A 24916-nucleotide genomic window follows, 5' to 3' on the forward strand; every position below is an offset into this window, starting at 1 on the left:
ATCAGGGCAGCAGCGGTCATCCCTCATCAGGACTCGCACTCAGGTGCTCCCCACCAACATCACCTGTTCTGGGGAAAGACCACAAGTACCAGGGCAGTAGCCTCCGGCCGTGCATCTCCGGGCCGCTGGATTCTTCCGCTTAGGTGCCCTGTATTTAGTTTTTCTTAAAAAGTAACTAACTACACGAAGTGAGTCCAGTGGCTAAAGCAGTTTAGCAAGGTTTCTTAGCATTGACAGGGAAGTCATGAGGACAACTTCAAGGTAAATTATGCTAAGTCTGTGGCGCAGGTTCCTCTAGTCCCTGGGTTTGTTTTATAATCTCTCCCCAAACAGAAAGCTGAGTATGCTCTGCATCCTCACCGAGAGCCCCTCTTTGAATTTCTAGCACACAGAAGTGCCAAGTTCACAAGCAAACAACAACAAGGTTTGGAAACGTTCCCGAGGAAGAAGGCTGGTCTCATTTTTGCAAAGGACATCCTAGGGAGGTTTACTTGCAAATCAGCAAGTGCTGCATGAGAGAGACAGTCAGAGATTCTCGGTTTTGACTAGTTTCTAGATAAATGGGCCGAGGACCCGGTTCCCGGTGCCGAGGCTGCAAGGTGCCTGCTAACACGCGGGAGCCCGCGCGGGGCCGGCAAGCACAGGTGCGGGGAAGCGAGCTCGCGGGCGCGCGCGGGAAAGGTGCCCGCGCCCCTGCGAGCTCCCGGGGCCCCCAGGCCGCCCCTCTCCCCCCGACCTTCCCGAGGGACCCCGGCCCTACTCACCCACGAGCAGCCAGAGGCCGCCGAGGCTCCGGGCCATGGCGCGCCGCCGAGCCGGGCCGCCCGCGAGGACTGAGGCGCCGGGGGCGGGAGCGGGGAGCGGCGGCGCGCGCCTGGCCCCGCCCACCGCGGCTCCGGAGGGGGTTGGGGGCGGGGGCGGGGGCGGGCAGGTCGCGGGGGCGCAGCGGGGCGGGCCCGCACCTGCCGGCCCGGCGCGCGGAGGAGGCCGACCCCGCGGCGAGGGGCCCGCCCCGCGCGCTGCGAGCTCGGGGTCCCCGGGACCCTCCGCTGGGACGCGCACGCGGGCTCTCCTGCAGTGTTCGCCCAACACGTTTCCACGCCAGAGAGGGTCTTCTAGACGGGGCACCTCAGGCTCAACCCGGGCACCATCCTCTTCCCCTCCCTAGGTCCCGGGCACTCTTGCCCCGGGGTGGGGGGGGGGGGGTCTCCTTTGCGAAAGGTCAAGACCTCCTTTCTGCATCTCGCTCTCCCCCAAGGTGTGGGCACTTGGGATTCTCGGGGGATACAGCCAGTCCCAGGGCTCGGGGAGACGCTTACTAATCCCCAAAGGACACACGGTGAGGAACTGGAATACGTGCTGAGACCTGCAGTGTGAGCAATGGCGTGGGCGCAGGGGAGGAGGGACACGTCAGGTATGCGCAAAGGTCCTGGGGTCAGAGGGAACAGGGCTCTTGGGAGGATCGAAAGGCGGCCCTGGGACCTGCTGCCCGGGATGGATGGGGGGAGGCAGACGCGAGGCTGGGGAGCCTCATCAAGACTCTGAACTTGAGTGGAGAGATGACGGCATTAGACTTGTCGTCTGCCGGCCCGGAGAACTCACACGGGGAGAGGACAAGAAGCTTGGGCATATTCGTTATAGAGGGTGACAGAAGGGCTCCTTGGGGTACACGGGGGGCGGGAACGCCGTGGGGAAGGAGATTTTCCCCGCGCAGAGGTGGGAGTAGGACACATGAAAAAGCCATGCTGGTGGTTATTTCCCCCGCTCAGTGGTTCCGTCTTGTGACAGCCTATTCAAGGAGAGCCCCGAGGAACCCAGCAGGTTTGTGCTCACTGCGCGTGGGAGGGAAAGAATCGCCCCCTCGAGTGCAGTGGGCACATCTCCGTCGTGGCTGGTTCGTACACCGCGGTACACCGAGCGCGGCGCCTAGCGCAGGTCTGGAGGGAATCTGTTCCCCGGCTACATGAAGGGGAACAGAGCCACCTGCTGTCTGCCCAGAGAACAGGAGGCAGCCGAGGACCCTGTGCTGGCCCATCCATTCTTCTGAACCCAAGCTGGAGGGTGGGGGGAGGGGAGAGCCTCAAGGCCGGCATGCCTACACCTGGGGCACCCCAAGGGTCCTGAGAGTGAGGGGTCTGTGTCAGATGGCGGGGGAGGGCACAAGCTCTCTTGCCTTGATTAGCCCCTCTTCCTGAACCTGAGGAAGATACACTCTATTGGGTGGCCTGACCTCCCCACTTGATTCATTTGCTAGGCCTTGGAGTCCCTACTGTGCGCAAGACTGTGCTAGATAAACAGTGCAGGCCCTGCTCTCCAGTCTATCCCGCAAATGCCAGGAACTGTATTGTACATGTGGAGTGTGTCCCATCTGGCTCGGCTGCAGTGTGTCTTGAGGGCTGGCTGGAAGGAGAGGAGGGGCAAGGGCCACCAGAAGGAAGGGGGTGGTGAGGGGCGAGAAGTGGGGCCCCAGCCGGGCTCCATGCACCTGTGCCAGGGGACAGCAGTCACCAGGAGGGCGAAGGGCGTGCATGGCTCTACCAGATGACGATACGGCTGCCCTTCCCGCTCTCGGCTCATGGACCTCCCTGCGACTCCTCGTTGGGCCCTGTCACCCAAGGCACTGGGGGATGACTGTATCATCGCCAGGCCGACCAGGAGCCGTGTGCCATTTCTCCTCTCCGTGCTCTTACACACACCCCCTAACAGGTGCATGTACCTAAGAGGACAAAGTTTATCTCTCAAGTTCATGGACTTTGGAAGTCCACAATTCCCTTGGGAATGCGTGCATGTGTGCGTGTGTGCGTGTGTGTGTTACAAACCCTCCAGCACTTTCCCTCCCAGTGGTCTCCATGTCTGCACCTCGGGTCTGGGGAAGAGACATCTAGTAATGACTACAGGCTTCCTCTTCTGCAAGGGTAGGAAAGTGAGCTCTGTCAGCACTTGCCCCATGGCTATGACACACAACAAGCATTGGCAACTTTGCCCTGGCTAGATCCTGTCTGATGCATTTGGACATCTACGTGGCAGTAAGGAGCATGGGAAATCATTCTTCTCCCCAGGCACCTCCAGCTAGATGGACATTACGTTCAACAGAGGAAGAGGTGAGGCATGGGCAGGTGCTTTGCCGTGTGCACAGCCAGGGTTAAAGACACAACCTAGATGGGTCAACAAGAACTGGTCGACATTACTAAAAATTCAAAATTACCTAAGACTTCTGCTTCCAGCCATGATGAAGTAACAGGGACTGGAGTTACCCTTCCCCCCTTAAACTGGAGACTGGACAAAAGCGATGAAATGACCGTTGTCGCACTGGACCACGGGCAGTGCAGGTCTGGGATCCCGGGCAGCAGGAGAACAGGTGAGGACAGTCGGGACTGCTCACTGCCAGCAGCTTCCAGACCACAGGGCGGGTGGGGAACCCACACAGAGCCTGGCTGGGGTCTCGGAGTCGAGGAGCAAGCTGGGGGGCCAGGGGAGCCCAGGCAGCCAGAGAGGCAGGGCTCCAGAGGACCGGGGAGGACAGCGGCACAGGCGAGGTCTGCACAGGGTTTCTGGAGTCTCGGCCTAATCATGCTGGTCAGCACGTGTATGGAAGGACCCTGCCCGAGGCACAGAAAAGGACCACCAGAAAAGGACAGGTTGGAAGAATCCCCAAGAGCTCACACAGGGCCTGCGATAGCTCCAGTTTTCCACCGATTATAGTGGAAAAACCTCGAGATAAGCAGAACATCAGATAGAGTAATTAGAAGGGTGTTGCCTTTAGAGTCAGAAGAAACTATATAGGCTGCCTTGGGGCTGCCCAACAAAGCTTAAAAGCAAGAACTGACAAAAACAAATGATTTCCAAGTAACCACTACATCCCAGAACAAAGACTTAAGAAAAAAAGAAAAGAAAAGAACAAAGCACCAGAGAACCAGAGGACAAGTGCACATGGCTGAATGCACGTGCTATCGCGAGTCCCGTCAGGAGTGTGTAAAAACTGTTCGAGAAACCTACAAATTCAGGAACGTTGACAAATCCCAAGCGCAAGAATCATGAACAAAAAAACACCGAGGCACATCACAATCATATTGCTTAAGACCAGTAATGAAGAAGTTTTAAAAGCGACCGGACACAAAACACATTTTGTGCGGAGGGACAGCATTAAGTACTGGAAGGAAACAGCAATGAAAAGTTCTATAGAGTTTTTCAATAACTTGCTGGTACAAAGGGGGAGACTTTGCCAGTGTCCTCGCCACTAGGCTAGCAATCGAGAGGTTAAGTTTTAGTCGTGATCGGTGATGAGTTAGTGGCCGCGGAGACGTTTCTACACCACAACAACGCAGTTCTGTGGCTGGCCTGCAGCGTACAACTGTTAACCATTAAACAAAAACAGCAGCATCTCGGGGACACTCAGCCTCAGCTTCGTCCAGCTCCAGTTTTTCAAATCCCCCATGGAGTCTCGCTGGTAAAACCAAACAGTTGGGACTTGCAGGCAGCTGAAAACTGCTCGTGTATTTGGATTTGCCCAAAAGTTCTCTCCAAAAGCAAGCGAAACAAAAAAGTGAAAAGTCAATTCTGCACAAAACTACGTCGTCAGCATCACCAGGAGAGTTTTAGAACTGCGAAAGAACTCAATCAGAGACAAGTCGGCAGATGCCAGTACGTGACCTCTCTCGCACCCCATCTGACCCGTAGCCACCCCACCTGGGTGAGAGCAGACGTGGCCTGACAAGGAACTGGGGGCAGAAGAGGGGGGCTGGTGAGGCCCTAAGATTAAATCTTAACGTCCAAGATATAAAACATTCAAGAAAGAAAAAAAAAATTTTTTTTTAACGTTTATTTATTTTTGAGACAGAGAGAGACAGAGCATGAACGGGGGAGGGTCAGAGAGAGGGAGACACAGAGTCTGAAACAGGCTCCAGGCTCTGAGCTGTCAGCACAGAGCCCGACGCGGGGCTTGAACTCACGGACCGCGAGATCATGACCTGAGCCGAAGTCGGCCGTTTAACCGACTGAGCCACCCAGGCGCCCCCAAGAAAGAAAACTTTTAAACATATCCCAATACTACAGAAATTAGTACGAGTCAATCTATCCAGAGCTGCGGCATAAAACCGGGAGATAAGATTTGACACATGTGAACCGAGGACCCCTCTACCCTCTGCGAGACTCTTGTGACAAATGTGTCACATTACCACACAGGAGGGGATCAGGAATAAAAAACACACTTAACTTAGAAAATAACATTTTTGATGGCACACTGAAAGGCTACAGACAAAAAGAACTGTATGCAAATGCTGTACTTCTCACGGGACCCGGTTTGGAAATGCTGTAACGACTTCAGGTGCCCACTAGGACCGAATAAACAGAGGTGTGCCTGTGCCTGTGTGTCCCTGGACCCATAGGTACACACACATTCCCTATTCCCTGGCTCTGTCTGCCGAGAGGGCCCAAGACCATCTCCGACAGCAGTGAGTACGTCGGCCGACCAGATGCTGATTTCTATATAGTATTCTCCAATAAAGGAAAATGGAGTTTGTCGAAGTGGCTGATTCCAGGGCTGGGCCAGGGCATGTACAAGATGAGCCTAAAATAGCCCGTGGTGCCAGAAAATAAGTGCTTGAAAAAGGATGGCAGTTTTTAAAAAAAGACACAGGGCCCGACCTGCCGAAGTTCCTAATCACTGAGGGCTCATGGCTCCTACTTCCTTATGGAATAATTTGAGTAAAAAAAAAAAATTAGAAACGATAGGATACAAACAAGTGGATAAATAAATAGGGGAGAAGGACAGCTTTTCCTTGCAGGCAAATTCTAAGTGACAAGTGTGGAAGGAATAAAAGACCTACAAAATCGCCATCAGACAAACACCACAAGAAAAACTGTTTCAGGCGAGATCCGCTGATGGACGCTGAAACCCGTGAGCAAAAGTTTTAGGAGAAACAGATGTTTTCATACCTCCACAGATTTCCCCTGACCGCGAAGGCAAAACGGTAACTTCGCAGCGGAGAAACCCAGCAGAGCCCACTGGAACCACGAGAGGGTGTGCCGTACAGGAGGCAAACCACGTACCCCACCCAGACGGGGCGTTCCGAGGACTCAACGCTTCTGTGGGAGCTCTTTTCAAAAACTGCATAACCGCAATCTCATTAGGAGAAAACAGCTGATAAACTGTAATTGAGAAGGCATTCGCTAGCCAATCGATACTCATCAAAAGCATCAAGGTCATGAAAGACAAGAAAGTACTTAGCAACCGTCACAGACTAGAGGGGACGCTACACCTAATCTTGGCCTAAAGGCCGAGAAGCGATAGACTAAAGGGGGCTAAAAACACCGGACTGGGTCCTGAAACAGAAAAAGAACATTAGGGGCAAAAACTGGTGACACGGGAGTAAGACTCACGGCAGTTGCGTCGTGCCAATGTTAGCGTCCTGGTTTTGACGAGTCTAGTAGGGTTATGCAAATTATCACTAGTGGAAGCCCAGTGAAGGGCACACGTGACTTACCATCTCTGCAACTTTTCTGTAAGTCTAAGACTGACGCTAAATAAAAAGTTAAACAGCTGTAGACCAAATCCTCAATCTGCACGCTGCTGACATTGCCTGTGTGCGTATGTCCCGGATGTTCTTGGTGAACACTGTAACCACCGCTAATTACTTCAGGAGTGTGTGTACGTGTGACTGAGTGAGAGACACAGACACAGAGAGAGAGGAAAGCAGGAGCCTCCTGAGCTAGTCAGACCTGAATTCAGTTCTGGAGTTGTCGATTTTCCTTTTTCTGTGCTTTACTTGTTAGAGTTGTGTTTTTATCGTTTGTAGTCCAGTGCCCTCTCACTAACATACTAACTTGTGGTCTGCTTCGTTCTAAGAAATACTGAGGCTGGTTATAGCCATTCACTGAAAAGGAAGAAAATAAATCAAGAAAGTAAGCTGAAAAAACGGCAGCAGGAGATACAAGAGTGCAGTTACTGCCCCGCAGATGCGTCACTGCAGACCGCTAGGTGATAGCCCTACCATCAACGGCAAACCGCGCCTGACTCGTTCGCTGTTAACGAGTATTGTGTTTTCCTTGCCGCCATCCCCAGGACGGCAGACACTGCTATTTTTGCACACCAGACGACCGGGGCACAGGGAGATTACCTCGCTTGTCCAAGGCTAAACAGCTCCCAAAACTGGACCAGGAAATTTGAACCCAGAAAACCTGGCTTCGGAGCCTGCATTCTTAAGCAGTACACCACGAGGCTTTCAGCTTCCTGGCAATAAAGGCAAAGGCCTTTATAGCAGCCAATATATAGTAAGGCTATTCTCTGATCGGTCAGGAGACTCTGTCAACCCTACCATGCTGCTATTAAGATATAAGTTCTACATAATTAACAGCAGCTGAGGATTTATAGAACACTCACGGGTCAGACATAACGTTTATTTCCCCCCGACAGTCAAAATCCAGGCAAATACGCAGATGCTCCTGAAGGTTTCCTAGAGGGAACAACTGCGGTTGCATTAGCTTTCCTCTTGCTAACGTAAGACATTCCCACACACTTGGCAATTTAAACAATACAAATTTATTACCTTATGCTTCTGGAGATCAAGGTCGGACACAGGTCTCACGAGGCCGAAATCAAGACGTCGGCAGGCCTACATTCCTTCTGGAAGCTCTAGGGGACCATCCGTTTCCTCGCCTTTTCTAATGTCTAGAGGCCACACCCCCATTCTTCGGCTCCAGCCCCCTTCTTCCATCTTCAAAGCCAGCCAGAGCAGGTAGGGATGCTTCTAGAAATGGCTCTGTCTCTGGTTTTCTCTTTTGCCCACCCAGATAATCCAGCATCATCTTCCAGTCTCAAGGTCAGCTGTGTGGCAATCTTACTTCTGCAACCGGAATCCCCTTTGCCAAGTGACACATTCACATGTTTGGGGGTGAGGACGGGACGGTGTGGAGGGTCATTACGCTGCTGACCACAGGAGCTAACACTCTTTAAACATTCTACGTGCCAGGTAAATACTTTGTAATAAGTAACGATGATACGGTGAAAAAGCTGTAAGTTCATAGACACAGAACGCAGGCTGAGAACTATTCCTTTAAAAAGAAACTCTTGATTCTACTCAGTTTCTCAGTTACACGTATTATCTCCGTGGACGAGAATTAACACCGGTGTCAGGCAGAGCCGACCGGGAATTTCTGGTCCCACGTTTTGGTGACAGTCTTACAACATTCCAGATCTCTGGTGATCTCCAAGCGTAAATTATTTGCATATTCTAGTTGACATGGCTCAAGTGCTCCTTGTTGTTCCAACAATACAGTGGGAACGAAAGGTGACTGTGAGCAGAGGACGCCCACATGATCTGAAGCAGCCCTTTTAGTACAAATGACCATGTGAGTCAACACGCTTATTGGCAGCAGTGATCGTGTGATCGTGGCCGAAAGCCTTTTTGGTCTATGAATGTCATCTGAGCTTTACCTTTAGTTTCTGAACAGAACATCTTTATTTAAAACACCTGACACTTGTAACATCAAGCGACCCTTTCTATATTTTCCCAAACCAAATGTCGTAATTTGCTCTGTATTCTAGAAGGGGACTCCGCTTCGTCAAATCATTTTGGAAACAAATGACCTGAGGTAAGCTTCTTATTGTCACCAGCACGTTGAAAAGAGTATCTGGTCCATGTTTCAACTTTATGCGCTGTTAACTCTGAATGCAGCCTTTGATTTGATTTGATTTTTTTTATTCTTGAATGCAGCCTTTTAATGTAAGTGACCACGTGATTTAACATATGGGAAGAAATCTCCACAGTTCTCAGGTTCTACTAATTTTATGTATGGCCAAAAGCAATGATTCAAGTTTCATTTAAGAAACCTTTTAATTTTTTTTTTTTTTTTACATTCTGAAACCTAATTCCTGCTAGACATTTGGGATGATCTGATGATACCTGGAGACAAATTACTGTACAGAATAAACCCCAAATCCCTTAAAAGACAAGACTTTTGAAATCCAGTAGCTTGATGGTCAGCCTTCCCCTCCATGTGTATTCCACACAGACACTACGCCGGTAGGCTAATTCGCACGTGGAAAATGCCATCAAACCTGCAGAAAGTATTAAATTCACAGTGGTGCTGTAGATTCTGCCTTTATTAACTACAAATATGCCAAGTATAAATGTTAAATGAGCGACTTTTAATCAAGGATACCAACTATTGAACACTCTAAGCATTTTAAACATTTGAAGAAGAGAGCGCATATTTAAGTGTTCACTTTAATACTGGTAAAACTGCAACTTTAAACAGTACGTTACCTTCAAAAAGTAATCAATTAAAGAAATGTCTAGGTTATCAGATAAGGTATAAAATTAGGCTTTGAAAACTGCTGCAATTCACACTCTAACCACATGTACCAGAACCTGTGACAAAACAAAGATGAGCACTACGGCGGCTGCTTAAGTGCTTTGCCAAGTGCATGTGGGCTCACTCCTCCTCGTGAAAATGGGGAAAATGCATCTAAATGTTTTACACTAAAGTCAAAAACACATTAAATGGATCACACCATTAATTTAATTACCTTGGAAGCTGAAAAACAGACACATTCTATATAGCTACAAGTTCAAATTCAGTTTATTTAACTGTTGCCCTGTGGTCCAACATGAGTCTTAAACTAAAAACTAGAACGAAGACTTTCAGGTGAAGTATATTTTTCATGTACAGAAATCGTTTAATGGACTCTGAAAACAAGAAATCTTCTCTTGGTCGCTGTTTTAAAAAAAATGATTTCACAAAGGTTTTTCAAATAGACATGACCATTTTTTCTAATCCAAAATGTGTAGCTTGAAGTCTCCAAGTAACAAGTTGAAATATAAAGTTTACGAACATTAAAAAATTTCTTTTTAATACAGAGAAGACCTTAATATTGTAGCAACAACAGCTGCTAGATTTTAAGGGAAGGCTGTAAAGTAGGATATTATTACACGGCAAAATCCATTTACTGAGCCTATTTAATCCCACAGTCTTGCCGCTACCACAGTGGTTTTCCTGAGTGTTGTAGAACATTCTCTGTAGGAGGGAACTCCTGCTTTCCAAGGACATTCTGTATAGGGCGAGAAATAAACAATAAAACATATGGATTACGCCAAATCCTATATTCCAGAGCAGTATAGACGGTAGGCCCCCTCCCCCCCACCTGCGGTCTCACTTCCCGAGGTTTCATCACCAGTGGTCAAGTGCGGTCAACCACGGGCCAGGAGCAGAGGATGCTCCGGAAGCACCGCCAGGTCGGTGGCAGCCTCATGCTACGTCCCAGTGCCCACGTCACTCACCTCCCTCCATCTCATCACATGGGCATTTTACCGTCTCGTCATCACAACAAGGCCAGGTACAGGGTAGGATAATTTGAGAGGAGGACCACATTCATATAACCTTCCTTACACCATACTGTTATAATTATTTTATTATTAGATTGTTGTTAATCTCTCTCTGTGCCTAATGCAGAGTAAACTTTATCATAAGTCCATATGAATAGGAAAAAACACAGTATACGTGTAGGGTTTGGTACCGTGTGTGGTTTCAGGCGTCCACTAGGATCTTGGAAGGTACTTCCTGCAGATAAGGGGGCACTACCGTAGCTACTTATCAGTACACTCTACTACTAAACCAGTTACTGTCACTAAATTCATTTATCATAGAAAAGAATATCAAAACCACTCATTTACCATTAAATTCTATCATCACTAAATTCTACTACTACATCAAAGCAGAAATGGGCCGCTTAACAGAGAAAACCAGATTGTCCTCGTGGTAAAGATGTGGCCATGTCTTGAACAGATCACTTAAGTGAGATGTTAAATCTATTCGCTATGAAGCATCTCAGCTAGTGTCATAAAGGTACATCCACAAGCCGGTTTAGTAATGAACACCTATATGAAAATTATTACTTTTAAGACAAACATGTCCAGCATAACAAAGACGTCTCCCTCCATGACAAAGGTCTGGCAGGTTTGCCTGTAGCCCGTAATAAAATATCTGGGTTCCCTAAGCTCGGGGTTCTTCCTGTAATGTAACTCACTGTATGTGAGGCATCACCGGGCCCTCATTGGGTTGCTTTATGAGAACCGAGGCTCAAAGAACTAGGCAAGAAAATAACATTCTTGGCTACTGCTATTGCTGTGGGAAAAAACTCTTTTGTCTCTGTCCCAGGAGGCTCATGTCTTTTGCCAGCATTAATGAAATTGTGGCAAGTTGTTAGTTTCCAAGTACAATAAAATCTCAAGATCATGAGAGTTCTCATGAAGAAGAAAAGATCTGACATTCTATTTCTCGTCTGTTCAGAATTTTATCACGAGTGGCGAATTTTATCAACTGCTTCTGCATCTACTGAAATAATAAGATAATTTTTCTCCATTGTCCTATTCATATAGTAAATTATACTGATTTTCAAATGTTAAATAAAACTCTCATTCCTGGAATAAGGTCACTTTGGCCATAAGCTATTATTCTTTCTACAAATTGTCAGACTCAGTCTGCTAATATCTTTAAAATAATTTTTGCATCCATGTTCATGAGATTGGTCTGTAATTTTCCATTCTCGTAATGTCGTAATTTTCCATTCTTGTAATGTCATTGGTCTGGTTTCGGTCTCATGACTATACTCACTTCTCTGGAAAACTTAAAACTGATATTCCTCCTAATTCCTTTTAAATGTTTGAAGAATTCATTAATATAGCCATCTGAGCCTAGATTTTATTTTGTGGAAAGAGTTTATGATTCAATTTCTTTAATAAATACAAAAACGACTGAGACTTTCTATATCTTCCAGAGTCTGTTTTTGTTAAGTTGAATTGTCCTAGGAAGTTGCTCATTTAATCAAAAATTTGTATTGAAGTCATTAGCAATGTCCTCTCACCTTTTCAATGACTGTAAGATTTGTAGTGATATTTCCTTTCTGAAAACTGTTCTTTATCTTATGTCTTTCACTTTTTTCGCTTTGTCAGTTTCATCAGGGGTTTATCAACTTTATTATATTTCTTCAAGAATCTTTTGGCTTTGTTGATCCTTCTTATTGTATATTTGTTATTTCAGTAGTTTCCACACTTCTTGTACTTCTTTTGGATTACTTTTTTTCTTCTAACTTGCATTAATTAACTGCTCATTAATTTTGTTTCATTTTTATGACATAGGAACTTAAGGCTATCCATTTACGTTTACAAAGCTCTAAACAGCATCCCTCAAGTTTTGATGTGGAGGGTTTTCATTATCATTCCTTAACTGAAACCTACCTTCTAGTTTTCATTATATGATTTCTTCTTTCACTCACTATTTAGACGTTTATTTCCAAACACAGGAATTTCCTATGTATCTTTCCATTGCTGATTTCTGGTTATCTGAATTGTAGCCAGAGAGCACACTCTTTTTCAGTCCCTGGTATTTACTGGCACTTACTTTATGGTCTAGCGCATGGCCAAACCGTGTAAATGTTTCAGAAGCCCTGAAGAGGCTTGACTTTGCAATTATCATGTGCATTACGTTCTACATAATGTCCAATAGGTTGACTTGGTTACTTGGATTATTCAAATCTTCTATACTATTACTGACTTTTTTGTTTCTTCTGAGAGGTATTTTTAAATCTCCCGTTATAATTGTAAAGCTTGCCAATTTCTCCTGATAGTTCTAGAAATATTTGCTTTCTATATTTTAAGGTGTTTTACTAGATGCATAGAAATTTCAAACTGTTATTTATTCCTGGTTAATCAAATATTTATTCTTCAGCAATTTTACTGAAATTACCATATGATCCAGAGTCTATTTTGTCTAACGTTACTATAGTGTGGTTCTTTTTTCCATCCTTTTATCTTCTGATATCCTAATGTTTTTAAGATGTGTTTCTAGAGATACTGTATAGGTGGGTTTTTTTTTTAATGTTTATTTATCTTTGAGAGAGAGAGAGAGCGAGCGAGAGAGCGCGAGAGAGTAGGGGAGGGGCAGAGAGAGAGGGAGACACAGAATCTGAAGCAGGCTCCAGGCTCTGAGCTGTCAGCACAGAGCCCGATGCGGGGCTCGAACTCACGAACCCGAGATCATGACCTGAGCCGGAGTCGGACGCCCAACCGACTTGAGTGGCCCAGCCACTCTGACAATCTGAGTCTTTCAAAGGAGTATTTTGTTCATTCACGTTCATGTTTAATTACTGACGTAACTGAGTTTTCATCATCTTACTAAATACGTCCTATTTCTCCTGCCTATTCTCGATGTCCTTTTACTCTTACCTACTTTTGTAGGCTAAAAAAACTTTTACCAATCCATACCCCCTATGTCAGCACTGGAATTCTATGCTTAACACTGTGGTTAACATAGAACACAAGAGCTGCCATGTTTAAGTGTACAGTTCTAGGTACTCAGGATAGTCACACTGCTCTGCGACCGCTGCCATCACCCATCTCCAGCGCTTTTTCATCTTCCCACACAGACTCTTACCCATTAAACAGCTACACCCCTCCTTCCCTCCCCCAGCCTGACAACCATCACTATGAATTTGACTCCTCTAGGTACCTCGTGTGAGTGGAATCCTACAGGACTTGTCCTCTTGTGACTGGCTCATCTCACTTATCACAGTCTTCGAGGTTCATCCATGCTGCACCACGGGTTAGAGTTTCATTCCTTTCCCAGGCTGAGTAAGATTCCATTGTGTGTGTAGATCACATTTTGTATCTGTTCATCCACTGATGGGTGTTTGGGTGGCTCCCATCTTGTAGCTCTTATGAATAATGCTACTTTGAACGTGGTGCACAACTTAACATTTGTGTCCCTGCTTTCGGTTCTTCCAGTTACCCAGAAGTAGAACTTCTAGATCACATGGTAAGTCTATGTTTAATGTTTTTGAAATACTGCAGTACCCATTTTCCATAGTGGCTGCACTATTCCCACCAGCAATGCACAGAGTTTCCAATTTTACCCCACCAACACTTGTCATTTTCTGTTTTTGATAATAACCATCCAAATGGAAGTGAAGTGCTATGTCACTGTGGTTTTTATTGCATTTTCCTAATGATTAGTGATAATGAGCATATTTTCATGTGCTTCTTGGCCATTTACATATCTTCTTTGGAGAAATGTCTATTCAAACCCTTTGCCCATTTAAAAATTGTATTTATTTATTTATTTATTTTTTTTTTTTACTGTTGTTGAGTTGTAGATGTTCTTTACATATTTTGGATACCGACCTTATCAGATAAAGGATTTACAAATACTTTCTCTCATTTTGTGGACTGCCTCTGTTGAGAGAGTATCCTTTGATGCACATTTTTAATTTTGATGAAGTCTAATTTATCTATCTTTTCATATCCAAGAAATCATTGCCAAATCCAGTGTCCTGAAGCTTTTCCTCGGTCTTCTAAGAGTTGTATAGTTTTAGCTTGTATGCTTAGGTCTTTGATCCATTTTGAGTTCATTTTTGTACATGGTGTAAGGGAAGACTCCAATTTCATTTTGTCCATGCTTTTAAAAATTATGCTTTTAGTGATTACACCGAAGGTTACAACATGCATCCTCTACTTCTCAGTCTGGTATCGACCGGTACACGCGTAAAAGGAGAGTTAGTAGAGCAGGACGAGGACTGTTCTCCTCGGGAAGATCTGCTTGCGAGGCTGGCCCTTGGCTACTTTCTACGAACTTGGGTTTTGGAAGGATTCCCAGCAATGCCAGAAGTGGTAAGAGTGGCTCACTGTACTAAAACTGTAAAAATAATGTGGTTTATGCTGAACAGCTGCTTTCCTTCTGAGAGTCTGAAACTTTGGTATGTGCTAGGCAGTGGATCCTATGTGACTGGTCACCAATAAAAGTATCGGGCCCAGATTGTCTAATGAGATTTCTTGGTGGACAACATTTCATATGTGCTGTCACAAGTCGTTCCTGGAGGAAACAAGCACATCTTGTGTGACCCCACAGGGAAAGGACTCTTGGAAGCTTATGCCTGGTGCCTTCTGGACATCACCTCACGTGGCTTTTCCCTTTGTGGATTCTGCCGTCAAATCATGCCGTCAAAACATAGTGAGTACAACTATACGCTGAGTCACGTGAATTCTCCAAGTCAATCACCGAACCTGGGAGGGTGGGGCAGCACTGGGGACCCTCAACATCGTACATTTTACCCTCTTCCCAACCTACAAGGACTTTAGACTAGTAACAGTACCTAATCCCCTTTCAACTGATTTACTACTGTCCTACATTTATATTGGACCCTATGAAATACCATTATTCTTGTTTTATACAGTCAATACTAATTGATATATACCACATTTTGATCTTCATTTCTCCTGCACCTGTGACCTTTCATCTAAAATCACTTTCCTTCTGAAGAGAGATCTCAGATACACAACCTGACCTTATGCCTTAAAAAGCTGGAAAAAGAACAACAAATAAAACCCGAAACCAGCAGGAGATAGGAAATAATAAAGATTAGAGCAGAAATTAATGCTATTGAAACCAAAAAACAGTAGAACAGATCAATGAAACCAGAAGCTGCTTCTTTGAAAGAATTAACAAAATTGATAAACCACAAGCCAGTTTGATAAAAAAGAAAAAGGAAAGGACCCAAATAAATAAAATCAAGAAGAGGAGAAATCACAACCAACATAGCAGAAATAAAAACAATAATAAGAGAATAGTACGAGCAATTATATGCCAATAAAATGGGTAATCTGGAAGAAATGGACAAATTTCTGGAAACATATACACTACCAAAACTGAAACAGAAAGAAATAGAAAATTTGAACAGACCCATAACCAGTAAAGAAATCGAATTAGTAATCAAAAATTTCCCCCAAAACATGAGTCCAGGGCCAGATTCCAAAACCAGACAGAGACCCCACTAAACCTTGATTCCAAAACCAGACAGAGACCCCACTAAAAAGCAGAACTATAGACCAATTTCTCTGGTGAACATGGATACAAAAATCCTCAACAAGATATTAGCCAACAAGATCCAACAATACATTAAAAAAATTATTTACCACCACCAAATGGGATTTATACCTGGGATTCAGGGCTGGTTCAATACCCACAAAACAATCAGTGTGATTCATCACATCAATAAAAGAAAGGACAAGAGCCATATGATCCTCTCCATAGATGCAGAAAAAGCATTTGAGAAAATACAGCATCCTTTCTTGATAAAAACCCTCAAGAAAGTAGGGATAGAGGGATCATACCTCAAGATCATAAAAGCCAAATACGAAAGACCCAACGCTAATATCATCCTCAATGGGGAAAAACTGAGAGCTTTCCCCCTAAGGTCAGGGACAAGACAGGGGTGTCCACTCTCGCCACTGTTATTCAACATAGTATTGGAAGTCTTAGCCTCAGCAATGAGACAACACAAAGAAATAAAAGGCAACCAGATCGGCTAGGAGGAGGTCAAACTTTCACTCTTCACAGGTGACATGATACTCTATGTGGAAAACCCAAAAGATTCCACTAACAAACTTCTAGAACTGATTCATGAATTCAGCAAAGTTGCAGGATATAAAATCAATGCACAGAAATCAGTTGCATTCCTATACACAAAAAATGAAGCAAAAGAAAGAGAAATCAAGGAATTGATCCCATTTACAATTGCAGCAAAACCCATAAAATACCTAGGAATAAATCTAACTAAAGAGGTGAAAAATCTATACACTGAAAACTATAGAAAGCTTATGAAAGAAATTGAAGAACACACACACACACACACACACACACACACACACACACACACACAGATGGAAAAAGATTCCATGCTCCTGGGTAGGAAGAACAAATATTGTTAAAATGTCGATACTACCCAAAGCAATCTACATATTCAATGCAATCCCTATCGAAACAACACCAGCATTCTTCACAGAGCTAAAACAAATAATCCTCAAATTTGTATGGAACCAGAAAAGACCCCAAATAGCCAAAGCAATCTTGAAAAAGAAAACCAAAGCGGGAGGCATCACAATCCCGGACTTCAAGCTATACTACAAAGCTGTAATCATTAAGACAGTATGGTACTGGCACAAAAACAGACACTCAGATCAGTGGAACAGAATAGAGAACCCAGAAATGGACCCACAAATGTATGGCCAACTAATCTTTGACAAAGCAGGAAAGAATATCCAATGGAATAAAGACAGTCTCTTCAGCAAGTGGTGCTGGGAAAACTGGACAGCGACATGCAGAAGAATGAACCTGGACCACTTTCTTACACCAGACACAAAAATAAACTCAAAATGGATGAAAGACCTCAATGTAAGACAGGAAGCCATCAAAATCCTCGAGTAGAAAGCAGGCAAATACCTCTTTGATCTCGGCCGCAGCAATTTCTTACTCAACACGTCTCCAGAGGCAAGGGCAACAAAAGCAAAAATGAACTATTGGGACCTTGTCTAAATAAAAAGCTTCTGCACAGTGAAGGAAACAATCAGCAAAACTAAAAGGCAACCAACAAAAGGCAACCAACAGAATGGGAGAAGATATTTGCAAACGACATATCAGATAAAGGGTTAGTATCCAAAATCTATAAAGAACTTATCCAACTCAACACTCAAAAAACAAATGATCCAGTGAAGAAATGGGCAGAAGACATGAATAGACACTTCTCCAAAGAAGACATCCAGATGGCCAACTGACACATGAAAAAATGCTCAACATCACTCATCATCAGGGAAATACAAATCAAAACCACAATGAGATATCACCTCGCCCCGTCAGAATGGCTAACATTAACAACTCAGGCAACAACAGATGTTGGCAAGGATGCGGAGAAAGAGGAACCCTTTTGCACTGTTGGTGGGAATGCAAACTGGTGCAGCCGCTCTGGAAAACAGTATGGAGGTTCCTCAAAAAATTAAAAACAGAACTACTCTTTGACCCAGCAATTGCACTACTAGGTATTTATCCAAGGGACACAGGGATGCTGTTTCGAAGGGACACATGCACCCCAATGTTTATGGCAGTACTACCAACAATAGCCAAAGTATGGAAAGAGCCCAAATGTCCATCGATGGACGAATGGATGAAGAAGATGTGGTGTGTGTGTGTGTGTGTGTGTGTGTGTGTATACACACATGGAGTATATACACACATACACACAATGGAGTATTACTCGGCAATCAAAGAGAATGAAATCTTGCCATTTGCAACTACGTGGATGGAACTAGAGAGTATTATGCTAAGCGAAATTAGTCAGAGAAAGACAAATATCATGACTTCACTCATATGAGGACTTGAAAACACAGAACAGATGAACACAAGGGAAGGGAGGCAAGAATAATATAAAAACAGGGAGGGGGACAAAACCTAAGAGACTTTTAAATATGGAGAACAAACCGAGGGTTACTGGAGGGGTTATGGGCTACATGGGTAAGGGGCATTGAAGAAATCTACTCATGAAATCGTTGTTGCACTATATGCTATCTAATTCGGATGCAAACTTTAAAAAAATGCAAAGTAAATAAATTAATTAATAAAATAAAATAAAATAAAATAAAATAAAATAAAATCACTTTCCTTCTTCCTAGAGAACACTCTTTAGTATTTTCTTTACTGTAACAAGTTTTCTAAGAAACAAATTATCTTAGTTTTTTCTTGAGTAAAAACATATTTATTTCACATTTATTCCTGAAGGCTCTTTTTGTGAGTAAAGAACCTAAGGTTTGCAGAATTATTTGATGGCTTCTGTTAAGAATTGGATATCAATCTAATTGTTGTACTCTTTAGGTAAATTCTTTTTCCTCTAGCTGTTTTATACATTTTCTTTTTAGCTTTGTTTTATTAAGCAGTTTTTCTCTCATCTACTGAAGTCTTTTTATTTTTCCTCCTTGGGATTTGAATAGGATTTTACCGAATTTGTGGCTTGATGTTTTTCACCACTTAAAACAGTATTTCAGCCATCTTGTTTTCCCCAAAATTATGTCTGTTCTGTTTTCCCTTTTTTTTTTTTTTTAAGTTTATTTTGAGAGAGGAAGAGAGAGAGATAGCAGAAGAGGGTAGAGAGGGAGGGAAAGGGAGAATCTGAAGCAGGGTCTGTGCTGTCAGCACAGAGCCCAATGGGGGCTTGAACTCACATGCTGTGAGAACACGGCCTGAGCTAAAATCAAGAGTCAGGTGCTTAACCGACTGAGTCACCCAGGCGCCCCTCTTCCTTCTCTTTCCTTCCTATTAAAACTCGGTTGCACACACAGTGAGCATCTCACAGTGCCTCTCTCTTACCTTCTCTCATCTTTTCCAACCTTTTCTCTCTCTCTGCTTCATTCCACAGTTTGTTTCTCACCCATCTTTCTAAGCCTCACTTCAACTATTTGCCTAATATGCCATGGAACCTATTATCTCGGTACTTTTAGTTTTCCATTTTTTGTTAGTGGAATTCCCATTTTTAAAGATTTTCATTTCTATGTTGAAATTCTCAATCTTGTCTTTTGCTCCCCTTACTATAATAAATCTGAATGTTAGCTTTCGTGTGTAATAAATCACTTTCAAAGCTTAGTAGCTTGAAACAATGGCCATCTATTCAAGCCGATAAATCCAGTTCAGCAATGGGCTGCACTCAGGGGAGTGATTCTTCTTGTCGTGGTCAGGCTCACTAGGGCCTTCAGGGGCAGCTGCCAGGCCGGGGAGGTGATCTCCGGATCTAGGCCAAGTCACACGTTTGGGGGCAGCTGGTTACAGGCTGGAATACCTTGGCTGTCTTCCCTGTAATCTTTTGTCCTCTAGCAGATGGGGCTTCATGTGGTTTCAGAGAGCAGAGTAATCACGTCCTCTTGAAGACCAGGCTTCGAAATGGCACAACTTGTCAAAGCAAGTCAAAAGGCTGGTCCAGATTCAAGTGGGTGGGAAAACAGACTGCACATCTTGATGAAAGGAGCCTCAAAGTCACATTGCACACGGTCATGAGTGCAGGGAAGAGAACAGCTATGGCCATCTTTGCAACAGTCTATCACATATAAGAATATGTGTTTTCTTCTTTTTTAAAAAATGTTTATTTATTTTGAGAGAGAGAGAGCGCATGTGTGCGAGAGAGCGCGAGCATGAGCCGGGGAGGGGCAGAGAGAGAGAGGGAGAGAGAGAGAGAATCCCAAGCAGGCTCTGCATTGTCAAGGGTGGGAACCCGACTCAGGGCTTGGTCTCACAAATCGGAAGATCACAACCTGAGCTGAAATCAAGAGTTGGATGCTTAACCAACTGAGCCATTCAGGCATCCCTATAAGCATGTATTTTTTTAATGTGTCTGATAACTTAAACATTTGGAGTCCCTGTGGGTAATTTCTATAATCTAGTGTTTATGCTAATTTTCATTCATGTGGTCTCACTTCATTTATTCGTTATTTTGGATTGTGCACTCTTATTTACTAAATAACTGGTATGTGCAAAATTGTTGGCAGAAATAATTTGAAGCCTAAAATGATACTGCTTTATTCCAGAGAATTCTTGTCTTCGTTTCCTCTAGGTGCATGAAAGAAATAACCCCAGATCCCTCCAACTTAGGAAATAACTTCTGAAGCTGAGTTACAGTCTCTCTGAGGAACTCTGTTTCTGGTTCAGTTACTTAACCTGCTGAGGTTCCAACCCATTGCTGAGAGTTCACCAACGCCCCATCTCCCTGGCTTCAATGCCATCCGAGGGTCCCTTAAACTAGCTCCCCTTCTGCCAATAATAGCACGGAAAAAGTGGTCCTGACACTGGGCACGTTTCCCTGAGACTCATCGCTGTACCCTGGCCCACCGATTCCTCATTACCTCGACAGCTCCCCAGTGCCTTGTTTAAACAGATATTCTTTAAATTTATTCGGCTTTTTGAGCTGCTGTCTATAAAAGCTGGCTTTAATCACCTAGACAGCTATAAGTGAAAACAAATCCCCATTCACTATAACAAAAGATCCTATGTTGGTGCATGTAATTAAAAAACATATACACAAATTCTTTGATATACTTTTCTTCAAGAGATGGAACTTAATCCCCTCTTGTGGAGTATGGATTGCACACAGTGACTCACATCTAAAAGAACGTGACAGAAACCATGGAGTGTGACAGGTCACAAAGAAACTGGAGCGTCCATCTTGCTCCGCTCTGGGGAAGCCAGCTGCCACAACGTACAGATACTGCAGCCCCAAGGAGAGGCCCATGCGGTGAGGCCCATGTGGCCAACAGTCCTGGGAATGAGCCGTCCTAGCAGCACATCCTCCAGTGTCCGTCAAGCCTCCTGATGACTGCAGCCCAGGCAACACCTTGCTGCAACATCACAAGAGTCCCTACGTTAAAACCACCCAGCTAAGCCACTGCTGAATCCTGACCTGCAAACTATGAGATGATAAATGTTGTGTAAGCCAGTCAAGTTTTGGGTAACTGGTTTTGCATTAAGAGGTAACTAATACGGTGTATTTGCTTTTTAATTTTATAATATCATTATTTTTAAATTTAATACTATTTCTGTTTGAAAACAAAATCAATAGCTTAAAAAAAATTTTTTTTTAATCTTAGAGAATGCATGAGCACAAGTGGCGGAGAGGGACAGAGGGAGAGAGAATCCTACGCAGGCTCCATGCTCAGCACGGAGCTCAACACGGGGCTCAATCCCATGACTCTGAGATCATGACCTGAGCCAAAATGAAGTCAGATGCTCAATCTACTGAGCCACCCAGGCACCCCAATAGCTTACAATGTTTAAGTAATATTTAAATATAAAAGATATGCTTAATTTACCTCTTGTTGCTTCTTTTATTCCTAACTGGAATCAGAGTTTTTCAAAACAGATGAAGTCATTTCCACAATAGTATTAATAGATAAGCCATTCAGAAAACCTTTATGATTTACTCTTACTTCCTGAAGAGCATCTATAATATGGTCTCTATGCAAAAGGAAAACACACATGAGCACTTGTCCTTTCCAAAGCAGTACATTCTAAATATGGGTAAGCTATTGCATTGAACTATATTTGTACATAAAAATACTAAAACCACTTAAAACACAATTGAAGTCATTCATTACCTGCTAACTTCTGGATGTAGTTCAGCCAGTCTCTTCATGATTTTGGTAAAGCTACGCAGATTCAACGTATTTGGAGGTATGAATCGAATAGGAGTATCAGGTAATAATTTAGGAGATTCAATCTGTTTACAATTCTTCTTGACACCCTAAGTAAGCATGTTAAAGTTTTCTTAAAAGCAGGAACCATTATATAGACACGTCAGCTTATGTAATTAAAACAGAATTTAAAATTATAAATGGTAAAATCCAAATTCCTAAGAAATTTACTTTGATTTGGGATTATTTACATCAAGCAGATTTCCTTGAGCCGTGTTCAGAGCCATGTTAGTTAAAAAAAATGCCACACCTGTTCTCTAATAGTAGTTACAAAATATTTGAAGCTATGTCTAAATCAGTCTTTCTCAACTGGGATTCTTCATCTGACCCACAGAACAAAGGTATCAACTACTTTCTCAATTTCCCCAAAGATAGGACATAGCTAGTTCCATTTCTGGTGCACAGAAGAGAGGTTAATTCACCATATACAGTGGGTATCTTAGGCTTAGAGCATGGAGGCTTAATTCTTACCCAACCTGACAGAGGAAGGCTGGTTTACACGGTAACTGTAAATATCCTACATTTTATTTACTAAATATATAATCAATACAAACTATGTCCAGAAGTGGGCCACATACTATGGAGGGAAAGCTAGTGATGTAAATTAGAACCTCTTCCACTTATGAAAGTTACAATCCAATCAAACAGATGAAAAGAAAATGATTAATTACTGTGAACTGTGAAAGTTGGCTATAAATTGTAGGAAACCACTGTATATCCCATAAAAGTTTAAAAAAGGAAGAGCTGAGACTTTAAAGTTTAAATAAACAGACAGGCTGAGATATATAAAATATTATACCTATCCCAGAATATTACCTATTTTACTTAATTGCTTAATACTGTATCTCCTTCACTAGCTTTAGGCTGTATAAGAACACATATTTTTTGGTCTGTTTTGTTCACTGCTGCCTTCCCAGTGCTTAGAGTATTTATGTATACAATGGGTGTATAATAACTTGAATAAATAAAAGTTTGGGATACAATTGATAGCTCAGCCACAGAAAAGAGGAGATTTCTAAGAAAGAGCCCAATTACTGGCAAACAACAACAGTAATAGTTACATCGACTGAGTGCATTTTCTGTGCCAGGCACGGTTCTAAAATTTTTTTTGTATTAACCTCATTTAAACCTCACAACATTTGCCAAGTAGGAACTATTATTCCCATTTTAAGATAAGGAAGCTCAGACACAGAGATTAGGTAATCTGCCCAGTCACATAATGAGCAGACAGCAGAGAGGTTCTGCCTCTCGTTGTAGACAATAAGCCTCTTCTGAATAAATGAATGTGATGAAAAAATCTTGAGAATCTGAGAAAAGAAAGGTGACAATATCTCACATATTAAATAAGAATTAACTCAGAGGGAGGAGTCAAGATGGCGGCGTAAGGGCACCCGAAGCTTGTCTCATCCCTCCAACACAACTAGATAGTTATCACATCCTTCTGTACACCCTACAAATCAAGTGGAGAGAGAACAAAACCTGTGAGTCTACAAGTAGAAAAGTGACCACCTTCTGGAAGGTAGCAGGTGTGGAGAGTTGACTTGGGGGAGATATAACTGTGGGTCCAGCCGTGGGGAGTGAGCCTGCTTATGGAGGCTACCCCAAAGTAGTATAAGCTTCAGAGGGCAAAATCTGAATTTTTAGCACTCTGCTATGGTGGGGGATGTGCCTGGCTTAAAGGTGCTCAGGTTGCAAAGTGGGGTGCAGTTGCACAAGTGACAGTGTGGTCTGAGGATCCCCTGGGTCGCAAGAACAGGTGGTGCCAACGTGCTGCACGGTTCCAGGCACAGGAGTGGGACGGCCGCTGAGGGCAGCGAGCAGGGCGCAGGCTGCCTGCTCTATTTTGTGATAAACTCCAAACCACTGCGGGGTCGTACCACCACTTTCCTTGCAAGGTCAGAAAGCAAATGGCAAAAGTGTGGGGAGACCCTCCCCCAGAGGAACAGTGCCAATCCAAGCAGGAGTGCCTAAAATTTGGAGTTTTGAAACTCAGTTGCACATCTGAGATAAAAAAGTTCAGACACAGGCAGGGTGAATGCAGAGTTCTGACGGAAACTGGGGGATGCAAGAAGGGTGACTGATTACTCTTCTGTGAGGGTTCCCTGAAGAGTAGGGATGCAATCTTTCATCCTGGGCTAGAGAGCAGGGCATGGCCATATTCATTCCACCCATCAGGCATGAAAGCCTTCAGGGGGCAAGACAGCGCCACATAGTGGAGGACAGGACCACTTACACCTGCCTGCCCCCCTGCACCCTGGAGGTGCATCTCCACTGAAATAAGTCAGCCTGAGAATCAGCACAGCAGGCCCTTCCCTCAGAAGACCAGCATAAACCCCTCTCTTGCACCAAGTCTACTGATCATAGTGCTGCAAAGCTTTAGCTCCAGGGGAAATAGGATCTAGCTTGCTGTTTACTTTTATTCTTTAAATTTTTTATTTTTTTCATTTTTTCAAATCCTTTTAAATTTCTTATTATTTTTAAAATTTATGTACGTATTTTTAGATATGTTTTTTTATTTATTTTCATTTCATTTATTTAAAATTTTTGAATCTAGATTCTTTTTACAAGCAGACCTAAACACACCCAGGATCTAGTTTGTTTTTGTTTTTTCTTTTTTTGTTTGTTTTGTTTTCCTTCTTTTCTTTCTGGACAGAATGACAAAATTAAGGAATTCACCCCAGAGTAAGAATAGGAAGTAGATCTCATGGCCAGAGATTGAATCAATACAGATGTAAGTATGATGTCTGAACTAGAATTTTAAAAAATGGTTATAAGGATACTAGCTGGGCTTTAAATAAAGCATAGAAGACATCAGAGAATTCCTTCCTGCAGAGATAAAAAAAAAAAACAAAAACAAACCTAAAATC

General features: G+C 43.6%; 2 protein-coding genes across 6 annotated transcripts in view; both read right to left on the minus strand.

The window, feature by feature from the left end:
- Positions 1 to 903, minus strand: part of RAMP1 (receptor activity modifying protein 1) — a 54816-nt gene extending 53913 nt beyond the window's left edge. The window contains exon 1 of one of the 2 annotated variants that reach the window (XM_058699736.1): positions 765 to 903. In XM_058699736.1, coding sequence (XP_058555719.1) covers positions 765 to 801 — 37 coding nt within the window. In that variant the 5' untranslated portion in view covers positions 802 to 903. The remainder of the gene's footprint in view (positions 1 to 764) is intronic. The other variant, XM_058699743.1, reaches the window with a different exon arrangement.
- Positions 904 to 7520: 6617 nt separating this feature from the next.
- The window catches only part of RBM44 (RNA binding motif protein 44), a 48718-nt gene continuing 31322 nt past the window's right edge, over positions 7521 to 24916 (minus strand). For 3 of the 4 annotated variants that reach the window (XM_058699772.1, XM_058699781.1, XM_058699766.1), the window contains 3 exons: positions 21954 to 22099; positions 21669 to 21813; positions 9562 to 10048 (listed from right to left, as the gene is read on the minus strand). In XM_058699772.1, coding sequence (XP_058555755.1) covers positions 21690 to 21813; positions 21954 to 22099 — 270 coding nt within the window. In that variant the 3' untranslated portion in view covers positions 9562 to 10048; positions 21669 to 21689. Of the gene's footprint in view, positions 9056 to 9561; positions 10049 to 21668; positions 21814 to 21953; positions 22100 to 24916 lie in introns of those variants that run through there. The other variant, XR_009253719.1, reaches the window with a different exon arrangement.

This window comes from Neofelis nebulosa, chromosome 2 (assembly GCF_028018385.1).
Source record: "Neofelis nebulosa isolate mNeoNeb1 chromosome 2, mNeoNeb1.pri, whole genome shotgun sequence".
Lineage (NCBI taxonomy): Eukaryota > Metazoa > Chordata > Mammalia > Carnivora > Felidae > Neofelis > Neofelis nebulosa.